The 19,103-nt window shown below is 44.2% G+C and overlaps 1 protein-coding gene and 1 long non-coding RNA gene across 7 annotated transcripts in view; one reads left to right on the top strand and one right to left on the bottom strand.

The window, feature by feature from the left end:
• Nucleotides 1-19,103, bottom strand: part of SLC23A2 (solute carrier family 23 member 2) — a 138,305-nt gene that overhangs the window by 56,998 nt on the left and 62,204 nt on the right. For all 6 annotated transcript variants that reach the window (XR_004274143.1, XM_032295491.1, XM_032295492.1 and 3 more), the window contains one exon: nucleotides 1,893-1,991. Coding sequence is in view for 5 of the 6 variants with exons in the window: in XM_032295491.1 (XP_032151382.1) it covers nucleotides 1,893-1,991 (99 nt within the window). In the remaining variant the exon portion in view is untranslated. The remainder of the gene's footprint in view (nucleotides 1-1,892; nucleotides 1,992-19,103) is intronic.
• Nucleotides 647-17,441, top strand: LOC116562950. The gene is made up of 3 exons (XR_004274144.1): nucleotides 647-657; nucleotides 8,305-8,314; nucleotides 17,205-17,441. It is a non-coding gene; the product is annotated as an uncharacterized LOC116562950 (long non-coding RNA).

The following is a 19,103-nucleotide window of genomic DNA, read 5'->3' as shown; positions in this document are numbered from 1 at the left end:
CTTTAGCAAAAGGTAAAGCTAAGCCCCAAGGTGTTAATGCTCCTTATTATTTATTTCTAAAGACGGTCTCCAGACAGAGAATGAGGAAGTCTAAAGACACGACAGCCTGGAATCATGTCATATGGGATTATATGTGGCCCCAATAAGTCTGTGAAGAAGCACTTTACTACAAGATGGGTCGTGTGAAAGCTGCGGCCTGGCAAGTGGGGCATGCCTCACTGCAGACCGCAGGCAGCAATCCACATGCCAACCACCACTGCACTAACCTCTGAGGAGCAGCTTAGAACCCCGCACTTCTAGAATTTCAGTATCTCTGCATGAATCTACTTTAATTAACCTCCATAAAATTTACAATAGCTCCAGGCAACAGGAAAATAATAACAATATTGATTGAGAGGCAAAAATGAAATTTCCATTTCCCAAACTGGAAGTTTGTTTAAAAGGGCATAAAAATTTGGTTATTCCAGAATTTCAATACAAGTTACTTGTTCTCAATCACTTCAGTGATTATACTGTGAACTCATCATGCTAATATCCAAGTCAGGTATTTGTTTGTGTGAACTTCTGAGTGGTCTATTATTAGAATACATAGTATACACTGTCTACAGTGCAACACAGTGGTTCCAGAATAGAATTTCTCATTACACAAATTGTTCAGTTTCTCATTATGTAAGTTGAAAATTAGTAAATTTTCACTGTAAAAATAAAACCTGTATTTAAAATCTATCAGGTAAAACTCAAATGAAAGTCTTGGAGCGGCAATACAATTTGGAAATATCAGATTATCTAACTTCTCATGTGGTAGGCAGCATGGTAGACACAATGAAAAAAAGAAACCAGGATATCTGTACCCACTTTATTTTTAGTTATGCATTTATTTATTTTAGTTTTTAGAGACAGGGTCTTATTCTGTCTCCCTGGCTACAGTGCAGTGGCGTGATCATAGCCTACTGTAGCCTCAAACTCTTGGGCTCAAGTAATCTGCCTGCCTCCTGAGTAGCTGCTACAATAGGCACACACCACCACACCTGGATAATTATTTCATTTTTTTGTGGAGATGGGATCTCACTATGTTGCCCAGGCTACGGTCTCAAACTCCTGGCCTCAAGCAATCTTCCTGCCTCTGCCTCCCAAAGTGTTGGGATTAAAGGTGTGAGCCACTGCACCCAGATTGGAGCCACTGTGGGCAACTCTTTCCTGACCTCTACGGTCACATAATCTGACCATTTAAGAAGATGGAATGAGGCACAGAACAAAACAAAAATAAACAAAAACAAAAACAAAAAAAAAACCCACAAACACGATTCTCCTCATTTTAGTGTACTATTTCCATTGCTTTGGTCAAAGCTCAAAAGCATTTTCATAAGCTGCATAAACTACTTGCTGATTTCCCTTATTCTCTCATTTACTGCACATGTATATGTGACAGGCACGATGCTAATAGTTTCACATATATATTATTTCATTCAATCTTCACAACAACCATAAGATAGATGTTGATATTTTTATTCCCATTTTAGAGATGGGGAACTGAGCCCCAAAGAACTTCTATAATTTCCTCAGTCTGACTCCTCATGTTTGCACCCAGACCTGATGCCAGACCCCAAGCTCTTAACCACATCCCTCTGGCATCTTGGCTGAGGCCTTTTAACCTATCTAGATGATGACTCCTCTATGGTTCTCATCTTAAATGCCATTAAAACAATTAAAAACTAGTAACTTCTATTCCCTATGGCTCCTCCTATTTCCCTTATGAAGAGAAAACACCCCTTGGGGGTCAGAGACCAAGCCCTAGACGAAGGTCACGCAGATGCCTGCACAGGATCCAGATCTGGGGCAGCACTTGTGGGAGGTGATGGAGGTAGGGATGGGGGTACAGGGTGAAGGGGTACCTTTTCTGCAATGCCGTTTTCCGTTGTGTAGATCGCCATAAGCTCCGTGTCCTCGTTGTCCTGCTCACCACTGGAAGTGGCGCCTCCATTTATCACCACCTGCAGAGACACTTTACTTAGAGGCTGTTTCAGTGTGAACCACATTTCCCCCTCCATCCCCCCAAAAAGCCTTTGGTAATTCTCCTGGTGAGTGCATGACCAGGCATGGTTTTGATGGAGAAACATACTCCAAGTCCCATATGGGGAGGCTGCCTGGGCAAGAGGCTCAGCCAGGGAGAACAGCAGGGGGACCCCCACCTCCTCCAGACCAAGGGAAGTTTGGCTCAGAGGCCCACGCTGCCTTACTTGTGTGACCAGGCCCTGGCTGACTAGGCGAGAGTGCCCTGAGCTGCCTCGGTTAAGATCCCTGCCCACATAACCACTTGAGGGCGACTTCCTGTGCCCAGAAGGTGAAATGTTCTAGCTGGAGGAACTCAAGCTCTGCTGTTCAACCTAAGTAAACCAGCCCACCGGAGAGCACCCCTCTGTAAGGGACTATACACCATCATCCCGGGCTCTGCTAGCCGGTAGCAAGAGCCATAAAATATTTTTATTTTTTAGCCAAATGGTTCCACTTCTAGGAATCTATCCTGGAGAAAAATACTGAAAACAAAAGCTTTAACCCAAAGAAAGTAATTACTGTTTACGGTAACAAATAACTAGTTTTTTGTTTTTTTTTTTTTAAAGACAGTGTCTTGCTCTGTCACCCAGGCTGGAGTGCAACGGCATGATCTCGGCTCAATGTAACCTCCGCCTCCTGGGTTCAAGTGATTCTCCTGCCGCAGCCTCCCAAATAGTTGGAATTAAAGGCATCCGCCACCACACCCAGTTAATTTTTGTATTTTTAGTAGAGATGGAGTTTCACCATGTTGGTCAGGCTGGTCTTGAACTCATGACCTCGAGTGATCCACCGCCTCAGCCTCCCAAAGTGCTGGGATTACAGGCATAAGCCACCATGCCTGGCCCAAATAACTAGTTATAGGCCACTGACACCAAGAATAGTACAAGGGAAAAGATTTTTACAAGAGTAACATCAAGGAAAATGCATATGTAATAAATATTAAAGTAACTGTACATATGGTTAATGGTGCAACTACATTTTAAAAATATATTAAAGAAGTATATAAAAAGTTCAAATTCTGGCATTGTGAAATACACCATAAGCAAGCAGAAGACAAGTGATGGTCTAGGTGAAAATACAGTGCAGCAGATATAAAAAGAGTCAGTAACAATATTCATAAAGAACACCTCAAGCCAATCATAAAACCAAACAATCCAATTCATCCCTGAGAGGTCTAATGAAAAAAGATCCAAAGGAAATGGGAAAGGGCTAGGAATATATCATTCATAGAAGAAAAACATATATATAATAAAATGCATGAAAAGCCGTTTCATATCATTTTAAATTATGGAAGTAATGATTAAAATTTTGTTTTTTAAAAAACAAATTTACAGGAAACTTAAAAAATTGAATTTGGTGTTGACCAGGGTATGGGGGACAGTTACTCTCCTGTGTTCTTAGAAAGAACATACTCTTCGTGGAAAGGCCTTCATGGAGGGAAATTTGGCAATGGGATTTAAAACTGACATTCCTGTGGATCCAGCAATTATACTCATAGAAGCTTATCCTCTAGAAATACCCATGCGGGTAATATGTACATTGAAGGTTGATCACTGGCACAATGTATGAAATCCTGAATACTTGGTGACAACATAAATGTTCATCAAAAAGACACAGTTACAGTATTATACACTCATTTAGAGGAGAATATTCAGCCATTAAAAATAATAAAGCACCAGGCACGGCAGCTCACACCTGTAATTCCAGCACTTTGGGAGGCCAAGATGGGTGGATCACTTGAGGTCAGGAGTTCGAGACCAGCCTGGCCAACGTGGCAAAACCTCATGTCTACTAAAAATATAAAAATTAGCTGGGCATGGTGACGGGCACCTGTAATCCCAACTACTTGGGAGGCTGAGGCAGGAGAATTGCTTGAACCCAGGAGGTGGAAGCTGCAGTGAGCCGAGATTGTGCCACTGCCCTTCAGCCTGGTCAACAGAGGAAGACTCTATCTCAAAAAATAAAAAAATAAAAGTATGCAAGAGATCTCAGTTAATTAGTTCATACTCCTACAGAGCAGAATTCTATTATATTACTCCAAATAAAGACCTGTTTTTAAAATTATTTCTCAAACATGTTATAGCTTTTTACACAAGCCAACTGAGTTTGTGGAGCTGGTTTGCCTATAAAAACTGGCTGCTAGCAGGCTACACATTCTTGGCCAAGATCAAGTCCACGAGATGAAACTCTTAATTTACAGAGAGAACTGTGCTCCAAGCCATATCGCAGCAGTGCTCAACCCACTGAGAAGCCAAGAGCAACACGCTCTCAGGATGAACTCCTTTAAAACACACATTAGTCACTAAATCATCAGAAAAGCCCAGATCTGATTGAAAGTTCGATGCCAGCTAAACTAACCTTCACCTGCATTTATCTCTGGTTGCTGCAGGGAACAGCAACTTTACCGGTGTGGGGTTTCCTTTGCAGAAGATGAAAATGTTTTGGATCCAAATGGAGGAGGTTGTACAACACTACGAGTATGTTAAAATATCACTGAATTGTTCACTTTTTTTTGAGACAGAGTTTTGCTCTGTCACCCAAGCTGGATGGAGTGCAGTGGCGTGATCTCGGCTCACTGTAACCTCTGCCTCCCAGGTTCAAGTGATTCTCCCGAGTAGCTGGGACTACCGGCACCCACCACCACATCCAGCTAATTTTTTGTATTTCTAGTAGAGATAGGGTTTCACGCTGTTAGCCAGGATGGTCTCAATATCCTGACCTTGTCAGAGGCCGACTATGGCCTCCCAAAGTGCTGTGATTACAGGCATGAGCCACTGTGCCAGCTGAGTTCACTTTAATTTTATGTTATGCAAACTTCACCTCTATACATGAAAAAGAAAAAATCATCTGTATACATGGCACCAAAGAGGACAGATTTTAGAATGAGTTAACAACTTCTACTGCTCCCCTGACACATCCCACACACTATTAATAAACACAAAAATAAGTACAGATGATCCCCAACTTACAACAGTTAGACTCAGGATTTTTTTACTTTACAGTGGTGCAAAAGTGATACATGATCAGTAGAAACTGTCAAGTATCCAATACAACCCCTCTGCTTTTCATTTTAGTATTCAAGAAACTGCATGAGATACTCAACACTTTACCATAAAATAGGCTTTTTGTTAGATGCTTTTGCCTAACAGGCTACTGTAAGGGTTCTGAGCACATTTGAGGTAGGCTAAGGTAAGCTATGGATTGCCAGTAGGTTAGGTGTATTAAATGCATTTTGAGGGTATAACCCTGTCATAAGTCAAGGAACATCTGTATTACAAAACGCAGATACTCCTAAGCCTAGGAAAAAAGCTCACATATTCATTCATTCAACAAACTGTAGTTGTATCCCAGGCAATGAGAACGCAGTCCTGCCTCCCTGCAGGAGCTCAGTCTAGAGTGAGTGCCCCCCGTGCCAGGGAATTCTGCCGTTACACAGGAGACAGTAAGTAGCCATACAGAAATGCCAAGAACAGGAGTGCCAAAATCAGATGCTTGCACTGGACAGCCACTCTGGGTGCAGCTGGAGAGTGGATTGCTGGGGTGAAGGAATGACTCCTTGGCAAACGAGGAGACAGTGGCTGGGCCAAGGTGTTAACAGTGCTCTGGGAAAGACAGTTAGCTTCAGGAGAGAACAAAGATGTGAACTTAACGCCCTCTGAAGACTGTCTCGATGGGAGCTCTGCGTTGAGTACTGGGGAGACATCGTCACAGCACAGCAAGGGGCATGGGGGTAAAGTGTCCAGGCTGCTGTCTGGGTTTCTCAGCTGGGAAGCTGGGTGGACGGGGCTGCTAGTCCCAAAGAAACTGGTGGAGGGAGGGGTGGAGTGTTTGTAAGCCAATTCAAAATGTGTCTGATCCAAAGAAATTATCCCAAAAAGGAAGCTTTACTTTGCCAGGCTAATCCAGGAGTTCACTTACCTGTAAATACTACTGACGTAGATAACTTATGATTTGCACAGGAAGCTGGACCTCAGAGTCCAGCGTCCCCCTGCCACCCTCCTATTGCACAGCCGACATGTAGCTGACCTACCTCTCCTCTCCATGCTACCCCACACCCATCCCCTAAGGAAGCCCGTAATAAGATGGGGACACCAACACTCCTGTCTGATTGGCTTGTCTGACTGGTTCATCTCTGATGTATTGACATGCAAGGAGCTGCCTAAATGGTTCTTGCCTAAATGGTTCTCACAGATGAAGAGTTCTATTGAAGTACTAGTTTATTTTACTAATACTTTTTCCTTTGGCTTACTAAATAGTGTGGCGATTCCTCAAGGACCTAGAAATAGAAATTCCATTTGACCCAGCAATCCCATTACTAGGTATATATCCAAACGATTATAAATCATTCTACTATAAGGACACATGCACACGAATGTTCATTGCAACACTGTTTACAATAGCTAAGACCTGGAACCAACCCAAATGCCCATTGATGATAGACTGGACAGGGAAAATGTGGCACATATACACCATGGAATATTATGCAGCCATCAAAAACGATGAGTTTGTGTCCTTTGTAGGGACATGGATGAACCTGGAAACCATCATTCTCAGCAAACTGACAGAAGAGCAGAAGATCAAACACCGCATGTTCTCACTCATAGGCGGGTGTTGAACAATGAGAACACATGGACACAGGGAGGGGAGCACTACACACTGGGGTCAGTTGGGGGGAAACGGGAGGGACGGTGTGGGGTGGGGAGCTGGGGAGAGATAGCAAGGGAAGAGATGCCAGATGTAGGTGATGGGGAGGAAGGCAGCAAATCACACTGCCACGTGTGTACCTATGCAACAATCTTGCATGTTCTTCACATGTACCCCAAAACCTAAAATGCAATAAAATAAATAAATGGGAGATGTAAGACAAAAATAAATAAATAAATAAATAAATAAAATAGATACTCTAATGGTCTATTTTTAAGGCAAAATTTAATTTTAAAAATCAACTGGTAAAAATCAGTTCTTGAGGACAGTTTTTTTTAATCGGAAAATGATTACAATGTTGATGATAATATCAAAGCTCCACATTTTGGAACTTTTAAATATTATTTTAATTGGGGAATAAAACGTGTCTTGGGAAGCTTTCTAAACTTAATAAAGCCTGGTGTTCTGTTGGGTAACTAATAGATGCCATAGAAGAATCTTGGCATCTTTCACCTCAGGAAATTGATCATGATTTTATGAAAATATTGGCAGATTATTATATTCCTTTTGGGAACAAAATGCCCTTTCTTCTCCAAAACTATCTGAAACTAAACTTGTGGCCTGAAGTTTTGTCTACTAAACTAATATTGTACAATCACTCAATCCGCTATAAAAGCAGGTTTTCTCGGCCTAACCAGATGATTTTTGTCTCCAATATGCCATGGCATTTGCGTTATATTTATTGAGCAATGGACACATTTCCACACTCAAAGTCATACATTCAAAGTGTATACTGGCTACTAGCAAGATACACATTCTGTATATTTGTATATCCAAAGGATTCACAAAATGTATACCTTGAGTGTATGACTTTGAGTGTGGAAATGTGTCCATTGCTCAATAAATACAATGTCTTTTTTGCTTGTGTTTTATTTCTACTAAGCTAAGACAATGGTACTAAAGCATTTTCTTTTTTTTTTCCTCTATTTTTTTTTTTCTAGCCAAAGATGAAGTATTTATTTCTTTTTTTTTTTTTTTGAGACGGAGTTTCACTCTTGTTACCCAGGCTGGAGTGCAACGGCGCGATCTCCGCTCACCGCTCCCTCCGCCTCCTGGGTTCAGGCAATTCTCCTGCCTCAACCTCCTCAGTAGCTGGGATTACAGGCACATGCCACCATGCCCAGCTAATTTTTTGTATTTTTAGTAGAGACGGGGTTTCATCATGTTGACCAGGATGGTCTCGATCTCTTGACCTCATGATCCACCCACCTCGGCCTCCCAAAGTGCTGGGATTACAGGCTTGAGCCACCGCGCCCGGCCGAAGTATTTATTTCTAAACAGTTCTCCTGAGATGGTCAGAGGTGTAGGAAGCAGGAGTGACAGAAGTCATTGCCTCGGGGTGTCAGTATCACAGCAGTGCCAGGTGAAACTGGCAGCTGTGCGTGTCCACATTTCTCAAGCAGAAGTGACAGTGCATGTGCTGCTTACTGACACCTGTCAAGCGGAGGGCACTGGCACCCGGGAAACCCCACATCTCCAATGTGAGTGTCCAGAACTGTATCTGACTGCTAAGAGAACCATTTTATACTAAACCAATCACTTTCAGAGTAGTAATAAAGTTCCCTCAATTTCTGCTTTCAGTTCTTTTAACAGGAAGGTAACACACACTGTTATGAATCCCCCTCCTCAACACATAAGCATACGGTTATTTCCTCTCATAGCCAAATCTATTCCACAATTAAAATGTGTTTTGAATATAGAATAAAGATAATAGATTAGTGTTACCCAGCCTTACTCCAAGCCCCTTCACTATGAACATGAAAACTTCCCACCTACCTTCAATGTTATTAGAAATTTCAAAATTAACCACTATGAAAAATAAGTACAAGTGAGCACAGTACAACATATTCTAAACACCCAAAGCTTGTCAATCTTAGATTACATCACCCCAAAAGATGCGGCAGGGATAGCGCTAACATGACACTAGCGACCTTGAATCTGGCTGATGCAGGAAAGCCTCTAATTTTGTTTTCACTGCCTCTTCCAACAGGATGGCTCCTGTAACTCCCCAGTGCAGGTGACACTGCTGGGTAGCTCAGCCTCCACCACTCGCCCAGCCTAGTCTGGTCTTCTAATGGCCACCTTCTCCAGAATGCTAAGGCTGTGGCAGCCAGAAGCACCCTGGAGGTTCTAGCTGCATCTCACCTTTCCCCAGCGGGGGGACAAGAGGAGCCAGAAGGAGCCTCATCTCTCCCTGTGCCAGCCCACAGCAGAGCTGGGGCGGGTGATGGGTCTGCCATGGCCCACGCTGAAACACTCTGCAGTGCGTGCTCCTCCCACACCCCAGGCAGGTAGTGGTGGCGACTGTACTGTCTGCCTGGCACATATTCATACCCGGCACTGGGCTGGGCACTTCAAACATCTTCCCTTCTATGTGAGGTTTCTAAGAGATGTTCTGGGGATCCCATCCCCAGATGGATTCAAGAACAGATCCTGAGGCCACATGGCACCTTACAGCACCCCACCCAAAGTGGGGCCATCCATCCTCTCCCATTCTTTCCAGATGCTAACACATTACAGAAAACAAACACGTCTCTAAAATGTAAAGAACAAGGAAAGGACACAAGCTCAATAAGAAAAAGGCTAACATCCCAATAGGAAAATAAGTAAGGAAATAAACATAGTTCTTGAACAGTGAAAAGATGCTCAACTTTACTCATAAAAAGATATATTAAAACTATGATGAGGGCCAGGCATGGTGGCTCACATCTGTAATCCCAGCACTTTGGGAGGCTGAGGCAGGTGGATCACAAAGTCATGAGATCGAGACCATCCTGGCTAACATGGTGAAACCTGGTCTCTACTTAAAATACAAAAAATTAGCTGGGTGTGGTGGCATGTGCCAGTAGTCCCAGCTACTCAGGAAGCTGAGGCAGGAGAATCACTTGAACCCAGGAGGCAGGGCTTGTAGTGAGCCAAGATGTCACCACTGCACTCCAGCCTGGGTGACAGAGGGAAACTCCATCTCAAAAAAAAAAAAAAAAAAAGAAAAAAACTATAATGAGAGGGCGGGTGCGGTGGCTCACACCTGTAATTCCAGCACTTTGGGAGGCCAAGATGGGTGGATCACTTGAGTTCAGGAGTTTGAGACCAACTTGGCCCACGTGGTGAAATCCGTCTCTACCAAAAAATACAAAAATTAACTGGGCATGGTGGTGTACACCTGTAGTCCCAGCTATTTCACAAGAATTGCTCGAACCTGGGAGGTGGAGGCTGCAGTGAGCCAAGATCATGCCACTGCACTCCAGCCTGGGGGTAACAAAGCAAGACTGTCTTAAAAAAAAAAAAAAAAAAAAAAAAAAAAACTCCAGGCGCGGTGGCTCACGCCTAGGATCCCAGCATTTTGGGAGGCCGAGGAAGGTGGATTGCTTGAGGTCAGGAGTTCGAGACCAGCCTGGCCAATATGGTGAAACCCTGTCCCTAAAAAAATTAATAAATTAAAATAAATTTTTAAAATACACACAAAAAAGTAAGAGATGGCCAAAATGCTGATTAACTTTGTAAGCCTGCTATAGTAAGAGATGGTGGCAAGAATTTCTTGCTATCTTTATTCATACCAAATTGTGTGCTTCCCCACTATTAGATGTGTACTTTCTATGCTAACATCTCTCCTTTCATTTAAAACTACCCCAACTCTGTTCAAATTTAAAGCATATTACAATATGATAGACTATCTGAAGCCTCAAAACCAGAGGAAAAAAATTAATTTTTAAGATAAAAATCTAGGGCTAAGTGTGGTGGCTCATGCCTGTAATCCCAGCACTTTGGGAGGCCAAGGTGGGAAGACTGCTTGAGCCCAGGAGTTTGAGACCAGCCTGGGCAACATAGTGAGACCCCATCTTGAAGGGAGGGAGGTAGGAAGGAGGGAGCTAAGGAAGAGAATATCTCACCATGCACAAAACTCTTCATTTGCATTCCACAGTTTCGATGTTTCCATTTCAAAGCATATATTGGCATATTCCCTTTTTAACACTTTTTCCCCCCAACTTACACATTTTAAAACAGAAAAAGCTGCTCATCTTGGTTGTTTCACTTCAAGCTATTAAGGGCATCCCCTGCCCTAAATCATGGCCATTATGCAGTATATTAAAACTCTCATCTTACGGAAAGAGGAGAATTAAACCCATTCCCTGGGCCAACTCCAGGAAAGTCTCTCTTCATCCTCAGGCCCTTCTTGGAATCATATAGTCAATCCCAGGATCTGTTATTCTTACAGAAAGAACATTTTCCCAGACAACTATTATTACCATCCAAGCGAGACTTTTCATTTTAAGATCTAAGTACTCCAAACTCTCTATTTAGCGATGTACAAAAAGGAAATTCACAGCACCTGGTGCTAAAGTCACAAGAACAAGGACGTGTTCTGGGCTTCCTTGCTTGGTTTTTAGAATGAAAAGTATTTGCACCAAAAAACCTTTTTGCTTTCTTTTCACTGCTGAAAATGGGCATATTCAAATCTGTCATCACACAGTCAGGGGTTCACAAAAATGAAGCAGCCATTAAATGGTTTTTTCACCCATTGGTGATGTACATCCCTACGTCCTTCTGCCAAGGTCACTTGTCTTAAAAGAGGGACAGGAGGAAGAGGGAGGGAAGGGACACAGAAAAGGAAAGAAAGGAGCATGGGTCCCCGGTCCTGGTGGCTGCCCTCCTCTCCCTGCTGCAGGGCATCCTCACACCGCAAAGCTCTGAGCACCGCCACTCTGTCCCACTCACCTCCTGCCTGCTAGGCACACCCATCAGGTCACAGCCCCACGAGCCCCAGGTCTCCTCCTGCAGCTCCTTCCAGGAGTCTCTTCCAGGACAGAACCTCTCCCCTTCTTTTCAAAGCTCCTGGCCACACCTCCAGCCAACCCTTCCTCCACTGTGGCTCCTCCCTACTCTCCCTCCAGAGTCAGGGTTTCTGCTGACTTATTTTTCAACGCCTGGAATGGGTTTCTCTTTTAGAAAGGATTTGCTCCCACCCTCATCCAGCCCAAAAGCACAGAGGCCAGGTCTGCTCCAGGGCCTGGTGGCTTCTCCCACCTCCACAGGGCAAGCACCCAGGCTGCAGCTGCTGTCAGCACGCCTGTCCTAGAGCCATCAGCTCCTGCCTGGCCTCCTACTTTTCCTCTTCAGCCTACCCCCCACTAGGCAGAGCATGTCACATCTCTGCTCAAAGGCCTCCAAAGGTTTGTCTCAGGCCAACATCCTGGTCAGGACTATAAGGCCTACAGAATCTCTGGTCAATGCCCACCCTGGCCAAGAGGCCTTTGCCCTTGAGGCCCACACACAGGCTTCCCACAACTCCTCCAGGACTTTACTCAAAGGCTGACTTCTTGGTGTAGCCTTTCCTGGCCACCTGAATTTTCAGCATCCATATCTCTCCCTTATTTTTTTCCCTAGTATTTGTCAATATCTAACATCTACACATTTGACTTATTTCTATTGTGGATTGCCTGTCTACCACACCAGAAAGGAAGCCCTGTGGCCAGCCAAAGTGGCTCCTGCCTGTAATCCCAGCACTTTGGGAGGCTGAGGCACAAGGATTGCTTGAGCTCAGGAGTTTGACATCAGCCTGGGCAACACAGTAAGATCCCATCTCTGAAAAAAAAAAAAAAAAAAAAAAAAATTAAAAATCAGCAGAGCACAGTGGCATGTGCCTATATTCCAGCTACTCAGGAGGCTGAGCTGGGAGGATGGCTTAAACCCAGGAGGTTAAGTCTGCAGTGAGCTATGATGATGCCACCGCACTTCAGCCTGGGTAATAGAGCAAGACTCTGTCTTAAAAAAAAAAAAAAAAGGATGGAAGCTCAGGGATTGCTGTCTATTTGCTGCTGTTCTCTAGTAGAGCCCAGACCTATGAGTGGCACTCAGCTCCTATTTTTGAAAGGATAAAATAATGAATAGCTTGCAGGTCCTATATGATCACTGTCTGACCTCACATTCTATTTCTCACTATCCCCCTCCCTGATTTATATTTCTTCACAGAATTAGTGGCCAGCTGCCACAAGATTGATGTATTTGCTTGTTTCTTTACTATTTTTCTCCTCCTACCATCACTAGGAGGCCAATTCCAGGACAGCAGGAGCTGGGCTTGTTCCACAGCTGTGTTAGCTGTGTTCTCAGAGCCTCACATGAAGCAGGTGCCCAGGTGCTGAATGGAAGAATTCCTTTCCTCCGAGCCTTCCAGGTCAGGTCACTATCAGCTCGTACCTGGATGCACTAGCACCCTAACTTGCCTTCCTATCTCCAGACTCTTCCTGCCCCAGCACCCACTGCAGGAATTTCCTACCCAAAACGAGCAATTTTACTATGATCTCTCCTCAGCATCCCCACTGCTCATCTCCACCTCCACTGTACTCTGCGCTAAGCTTGCACTCACAGCAGGACACAGCCATGCCCACCCTCAGCTGAGAGGCCCTCAGTCTCCCTCCTCTTGACCTGCTATACCTAGACATTTTTTAGGAGTTCCATGTTATCTCCCTTGGGAACCTTCATTTGACCATCAAGGCCTCCTACCCTACAACACAGCTGGGCAAGAGTCTCGCATGGACATCATCACAGCACCCATGCTGGATTCAAACCAGCTGATGGTATGCTGGCTGTCTTGCCATGTCTCCCCCACTGGGCTATAAGCAGCTGGTCACTGGGTGTGTGCACCAGCCACATTAAGTCAGTGCAGGAACGTGAGGCTGTGGGCTTCCCATTACATGTTCTGAAGAACACACACGGGGGGGAGATGAAAAGTGGTAGGTTCTTATGAACACTCAGGAGTACCTCTCCCATTCTCTGCTAAGACTGAACCTCATAACGCTACTCCTCAGTCCAAGCTGTTAATATCTCCAGACAGAATAATCTACTCTTGATACCCAAATACTCTCATAAAAGCTGTTAAAAGAAATAAAAGCTTAAGGAAGCTTAAATGCTTTTCCTGACTCTGAATGATGACGTGCTGAAATGAGAGGCTGTGTTGCAGCCAGGCCTGTGCTAACAGGAAGTTCTGGCTGTTAACTGGGCTTCCAGGTTCAGCTGGTTCCAGGACTGTGGAGCAAACACACAGCTTTTCACTGGTGGTGCTTCCTTCTGTACTTTGGGACCAATGTCCTTAGGGTATGACCAATGTCATTCATCAGGACTTTTTTGCCTTTTTTTTGGGGGGGGGGGTTCCTATTTCTTGCCATGGGCATTCACCCCTTTTAGACATTTCCTAGCTGGCTTTAAAACACAAGAATTTGCCTAACTAGATTCCTGTGGGATAAGAAGAAGATCTTTTGTTATGTTCCCCCTATTTGATATCAACTCTGACCACATGATCTAATTTCCTAGTCGACATTCTCTTTCCAATACGGATGTGTTCTTTTTCTTTGTAAAATGTTTGTGTGGGTGTTTTGTTTTATTTTGTTCAAAGATTCAGGAAGCACTCATCCAACACAGGATGCCTTAGAGAATCTCTAAAGATGAGATCCTTATCAGCCACACCCCCACGCCTGGTTCTCAGGAGCAGCCAGATCCGGTTACTGGTGCCCAACCGGGTGCTGCACTCCAGCACACCTCTCTCTAGATACCTTAACAGCTGACAGCCTAAGGCCCAGCTTTGGATTCCAAGGCAAATGAAGAAATAAGAGCCAGCATTTCAGCCTCACAAGGCCCTAACCAGCAAGCAGAGATGGACTAACCACTAGCCGTGGGTCGCTATGGAGCGCCTGACTAGTGCAACAAATGAAGTGAATTTCAGGTTTAATTTAATAGCATTTAATTTAAATGTAAACAGCCACATGTGGCTAGCAGCCATGGTATTAGACAGCACAGATTCAGACAAAAAGATAAAGCCCAGGCTACCATGCTGGTTATTTGTCAACATTTACATTTGCAAAGGCCAGGATGAAACAAGGCGCTAGCGGGCAGCAATGTCCTGGTGTAATCCTCCCAGTCACTCACATGTGGGTATCTCCAAAAGTGAGACCCTCGGCCCTGTCTTCCTCTGCCAGCTCTGCCTGGCAGCCAGTACCCTCTCCCACAGGTCAGCCACCACCCACATGAGCCATCACAATGAGTCTTTACAGCTCTCCTGACCTCTGTGTGCTCCAAGTCCCACGCCCCCAGTGCTTGCCGGCTCTAGGAGCACAGCAGTTCAAATCCACAACTTCTCAGATAAAATCCATCATTTTCCATCTTCCCCACACTCCAAACTTACGGTTTTCCCTAGACTTCATATATTTCTCCAAAGCCGCCATTCATCTAATCAGGTTCTTATGTATAAAATCTTGATGGGAATCTGAAACGTCCCCATCTTTGGCCCTCGAAGTCTCCTATCATCTCTTCTGTCAGCCTCACCTCTGTTCTTACTATTCCCATGCCTTTGGTATCTCCCAGACGCACCAATTCTTCCTGTCTCAGCCCACTGCCCCTGCCTCCAAACAGCTGCCTCCACACTAATCCCATCCATCAGGCAGTGGGAAGTGGCCCACTGTAACTTAGCCCCCTCACCTCTTTCCTGACAATGGGCAAATCATTCAAAATGGTCTTCTACTTTAAAAGTTGACTTAGGGTAGCAATTTCACTGGTGATTAAATACGGGCAGTACTGTGTTCCTGTTATTAAATTTTCTTGCCTTTTTTTTTTTTTGGAGACAATTCTTGCTCTGTCACTAAGGATGGCTGGCATGCAACGACACAATTACTAACTCACTATAGTATCAAACTTCTGGACTCAAGTAATCCTCCCAACCTCAGTCTCCCAAGTAGCTAGGACTACAGGCACATACCACCACAACCAGCTAATTTTTGAATTTTTTTGTATAAATGAGGGTCTTTCTATGTTCCCATGGCTGGTCTTGAACTCCGGGCTGCAAGTGATCCTCTGGCTTTGGCATCCCAGAGTGCTATTACAGACCTCAGCATCTTCACCCAGCCTGTAACCTTTTTTTTTTTTTTTTTTTTTTTTTGAGATGGAGTCTCACCCTGTTGCCCAGGCTGGAGTGCAGTGCTGCAATCTCTGGTGACTATAACCCCCACCTCCTGGGTTCAAATAATTCTCCTGCCTCAGCCTCCCGAGTACCTGGGACCGCAGGTGCACACCACTACACCCGGCTAATTTTTTTGTATTTTTAGTAGAGATGGGGTTTTGCCATGTTGGTCAGGATGGTCTCAAACTTCTGACCTCATGATCTGCCTGCCTTGCCCTCCCAAAGTGCTGGGATTAGAGGCGTGAGCTACTGTGCCTGGCCGCCTATAACATATTTTCTAACAAAACTGTCCACAACCCAAAACTCCATCCCACAAACTATTCCTTTGTAAACATTATTTGAGGAGCTTTTGTTTTCGTGTTTTCCTTCTTTTGCGTAATTTTCTATTTTATCGTGAGCTTTGGGAGTTCAGACTAAGACCCAGTTTGGCATCCTGACTCCAAATCATCCTGGGAGCTCATGTTTGGACTCTCTGCCATCTCCATCTCTGCTATTTCTCTCCTTCCAGCAGCTCCATCCTATGATTCCAACTCTATTCCTACCCTTTGTAGTTCAATTTAGCATAACTTTAAAAACTATTTTCTTCCCCTTTTAACGCTTTCTTTTATAGCCCTAGACTGGGATAAAAATTCTATAACATCCATAATTAAATGGCTCTAGTGTTCAATCAACTTTAAAATTAACATCATATTTACACCCAGCTATGGCTTACGTCCACATTCCCAGCTCCCATGTTTTCACAGGGACTGCTACTTAGGTTGGATCTGGAAATTAATGCTTTGAGCAATATTCCTTCCCAACCCTGCCCTAAAAAATGTAACAAGGATAGAAGGAAAAAACCTCAAAATAGGCAAGCTGAAAAAGACAAACATTTCCATACACAAGAAACATGTACAGGCTTGGCACGGTGGCTCATGCCTGTAATCCCAACACTTTGAGGGGCTGAGGCAGGTGGATCACTTGATCTCAGAAGTTCCAGACTAGCCTGGCAACATGGAGAAATGCCATCTCTACAAAAAAAAAAAAAAAAAAAAAAATTTAGCCAGGCCCAGTAGCACGTACCTGCAGTCCTAACTACTCAGGAGGCTGAGGTGGGAGGATGACCTGAGCCAAGGAGGTTGAGACTACAGTGAGCTGTGATCGCTCCACTGCACTCCAGCCTGGGCAACAGAATAAGACCCTGTGGCGGGGGGCGGGAGAAGGGAAAAAAACACTTATAGAAAAAATGCAGCTGACATTGGGACCTGCTGGGTTGAGCCTAGAAGTGCTGAGCCTGGAAGCCCTAAGCCAGGCAGCCTCAGCTCCAGCCTGGAAACAAGGTGGGGGCTGAACCAGGCCTGGCAGGCTTCCTCACTCTTCCATGCCATGGTTGGCAGCCCTGGGGAAGATGACAAGGGCTCCACCATAGGAATGGATCCATAATGAGAAGACACAAACCCATAGGAGCACAGAGAAAGAGATGAAATTCCCAGAAGATTCCAGATGGAAAGAGAACAACTAGGTATAAGGTCTTTTAGGCTAACTGACAGTGCCATGGACACCATGTTAACCTCTGTGACCTGCAGATGAGTTCCAGATGAGTTCCTGGAAAATCTAAAGTAAGTGGAAGACCATGAAAAGATGAAGAAATGATCAACCCCTGTGGCCTTACTTAACTTTGAGACATTCTCTATTGTTCCTTATTCCCACCCTAATTGATAGGACTATTGGACTTTGTCACTGACCTTGGTCAACCTTCTGACTCCACACCCTACGACCCCCTCCCAGCTTGCAAAAAACCACCCTAAACTGTAACTTTCCACTGCCCACCCCAAACCTATAAAACCAACTCCTAACCCGCAGCCCTTCACTGATGCCCTTTTCTGCTTCAGCCCGCCTACACCAAGGTGAATAAACAGCCGTGTTGCTCACATAAAGCCTGTTTGGGGGGGATTTCTTCATTCAGCCCATGTGTTTTAACACTAAAGAGGGACTTCATAAGTACATCAGGGTTCCCAGTGATTTACACGAAGTCACATTTTAAAAGAAACACATATAATAAGAAATTAAGGACCAAAAATAGGCAGAAATGAATCAAATAAAAATTTTAGAAGAGGTATAATCATTGCAATAAAAATTGGACACAAACACATGACTGTATACAAAAAAAAAAAGAGTAAACCGGAAAATACTAGAGGATTCATCCAGAAGGCAATGCTGGAAGATACCCAAATCATTAGACAAAGCAGCTAGAGAAATGAGGACAGGCTGGAATGCTGGGGTGTGTCATTCATAGAAGTCCATGTAATAGTGGAGGGCAAACTACAATCATTTCCAGATGTACAAAGACTAAGATGGTGACCATCCACAGACTCTCAGTGTATCTTAAAAGGGAAGAAAAAGAACATAAGAAACAACAGGGAATGAGGAAGCTGACAACAAACATAGATGAATTCAACTGCTAACTATAAAATATTACATGTTTAACCTAGAAAAAGTAAATCTTAAATTCTGGGCCATAATGACAGGGCAGGTGGTTGAGACATGCTCAAGTCCTTGTCCCCAACGTGAAGGGAAGAGAGAAATCAATCATCTCCTGGGCTATAGAGAGAATGAATCATCTCCTGAGCTATAAGGCAAAATAAAGCCACAAAAGAACCGGGCAACCCCCATGCACAAAACCTTCCCATTCACACTTCACGTTGATCTAATTTAATTTTGAACAACTGATTGACGCCTCTTCCCCTAGAAAACCTGTGTCAGCCTTAAGCCTTCAACAATGAAGAAAATCCAGTTTCAAAATTTTTCATTATAGGAAAAAAGGAAATGTTAATGCCAGTTGTAAAATTAAACACCTCCCTGAGAATTAATACTATTTTAAAAATAACTAAATAAAGTGTGAATGAAAGTAGTCAATCAATGTGCTTAAAGATGCCACATTCAAGCCGGGCTTGGTGGCATGTACCCGTAATCCCAGCTACTAGAGAGTCTGAGTCAGATGGCTTGAGCCCTGCAATTCAAGGCTGCATTATGACTGCAACACTGCCCTCCAGCGTAGGCAAGCATGAGACTCAGTCTCTTTAAAAAAAATAATAAATCCTCCAAGGCAGGAGGATTGCTTGAGCTCAAGCTCTTAAGTTCAAGACCAGCCTGGGCAACATAGGGAGACCCTGCCTCTACAAAAATAATAAAAAGTAGCTGAGCATGGTGGCAGGCATCTGTGGTCCCAGCTACTTGGGAGGTTGTCATGGAAGGATTGCCTGAACCCAGGTCAAGGCTACAGTGAGCCTTAATTGTGCCACTGCACTTCAGCCTGGGGGACACAGTGAGACCTAGTCTTAAAAAATAATCCTGACACCTCTGTAGATGCATCTGCCCTCAAAGTCTTACTGTTGAGTCCCTTTATCATCAGGCCATGGGG

Source organism: Sapajus apella, unplaced genomic scaffold, assembly GCF_009761245.1.
Source record: "Sapajus apella isolate SASKATOON/1434 unplaced genomic scaffold, GSC_monkey_1.0 scaffold33, whole genome shotgun sequence".
Lineage (NCBI taxonomy): Eukaryota > Metazoa > Chordata > Mammalia > Primates > Cebidae > Sapajus > Sapajus apella.
The sequence above is the reverse complement of the archived record's forward strand: the minus strand, read 5'-3'. Positions and strand labels throughout refer to the sequence as shown.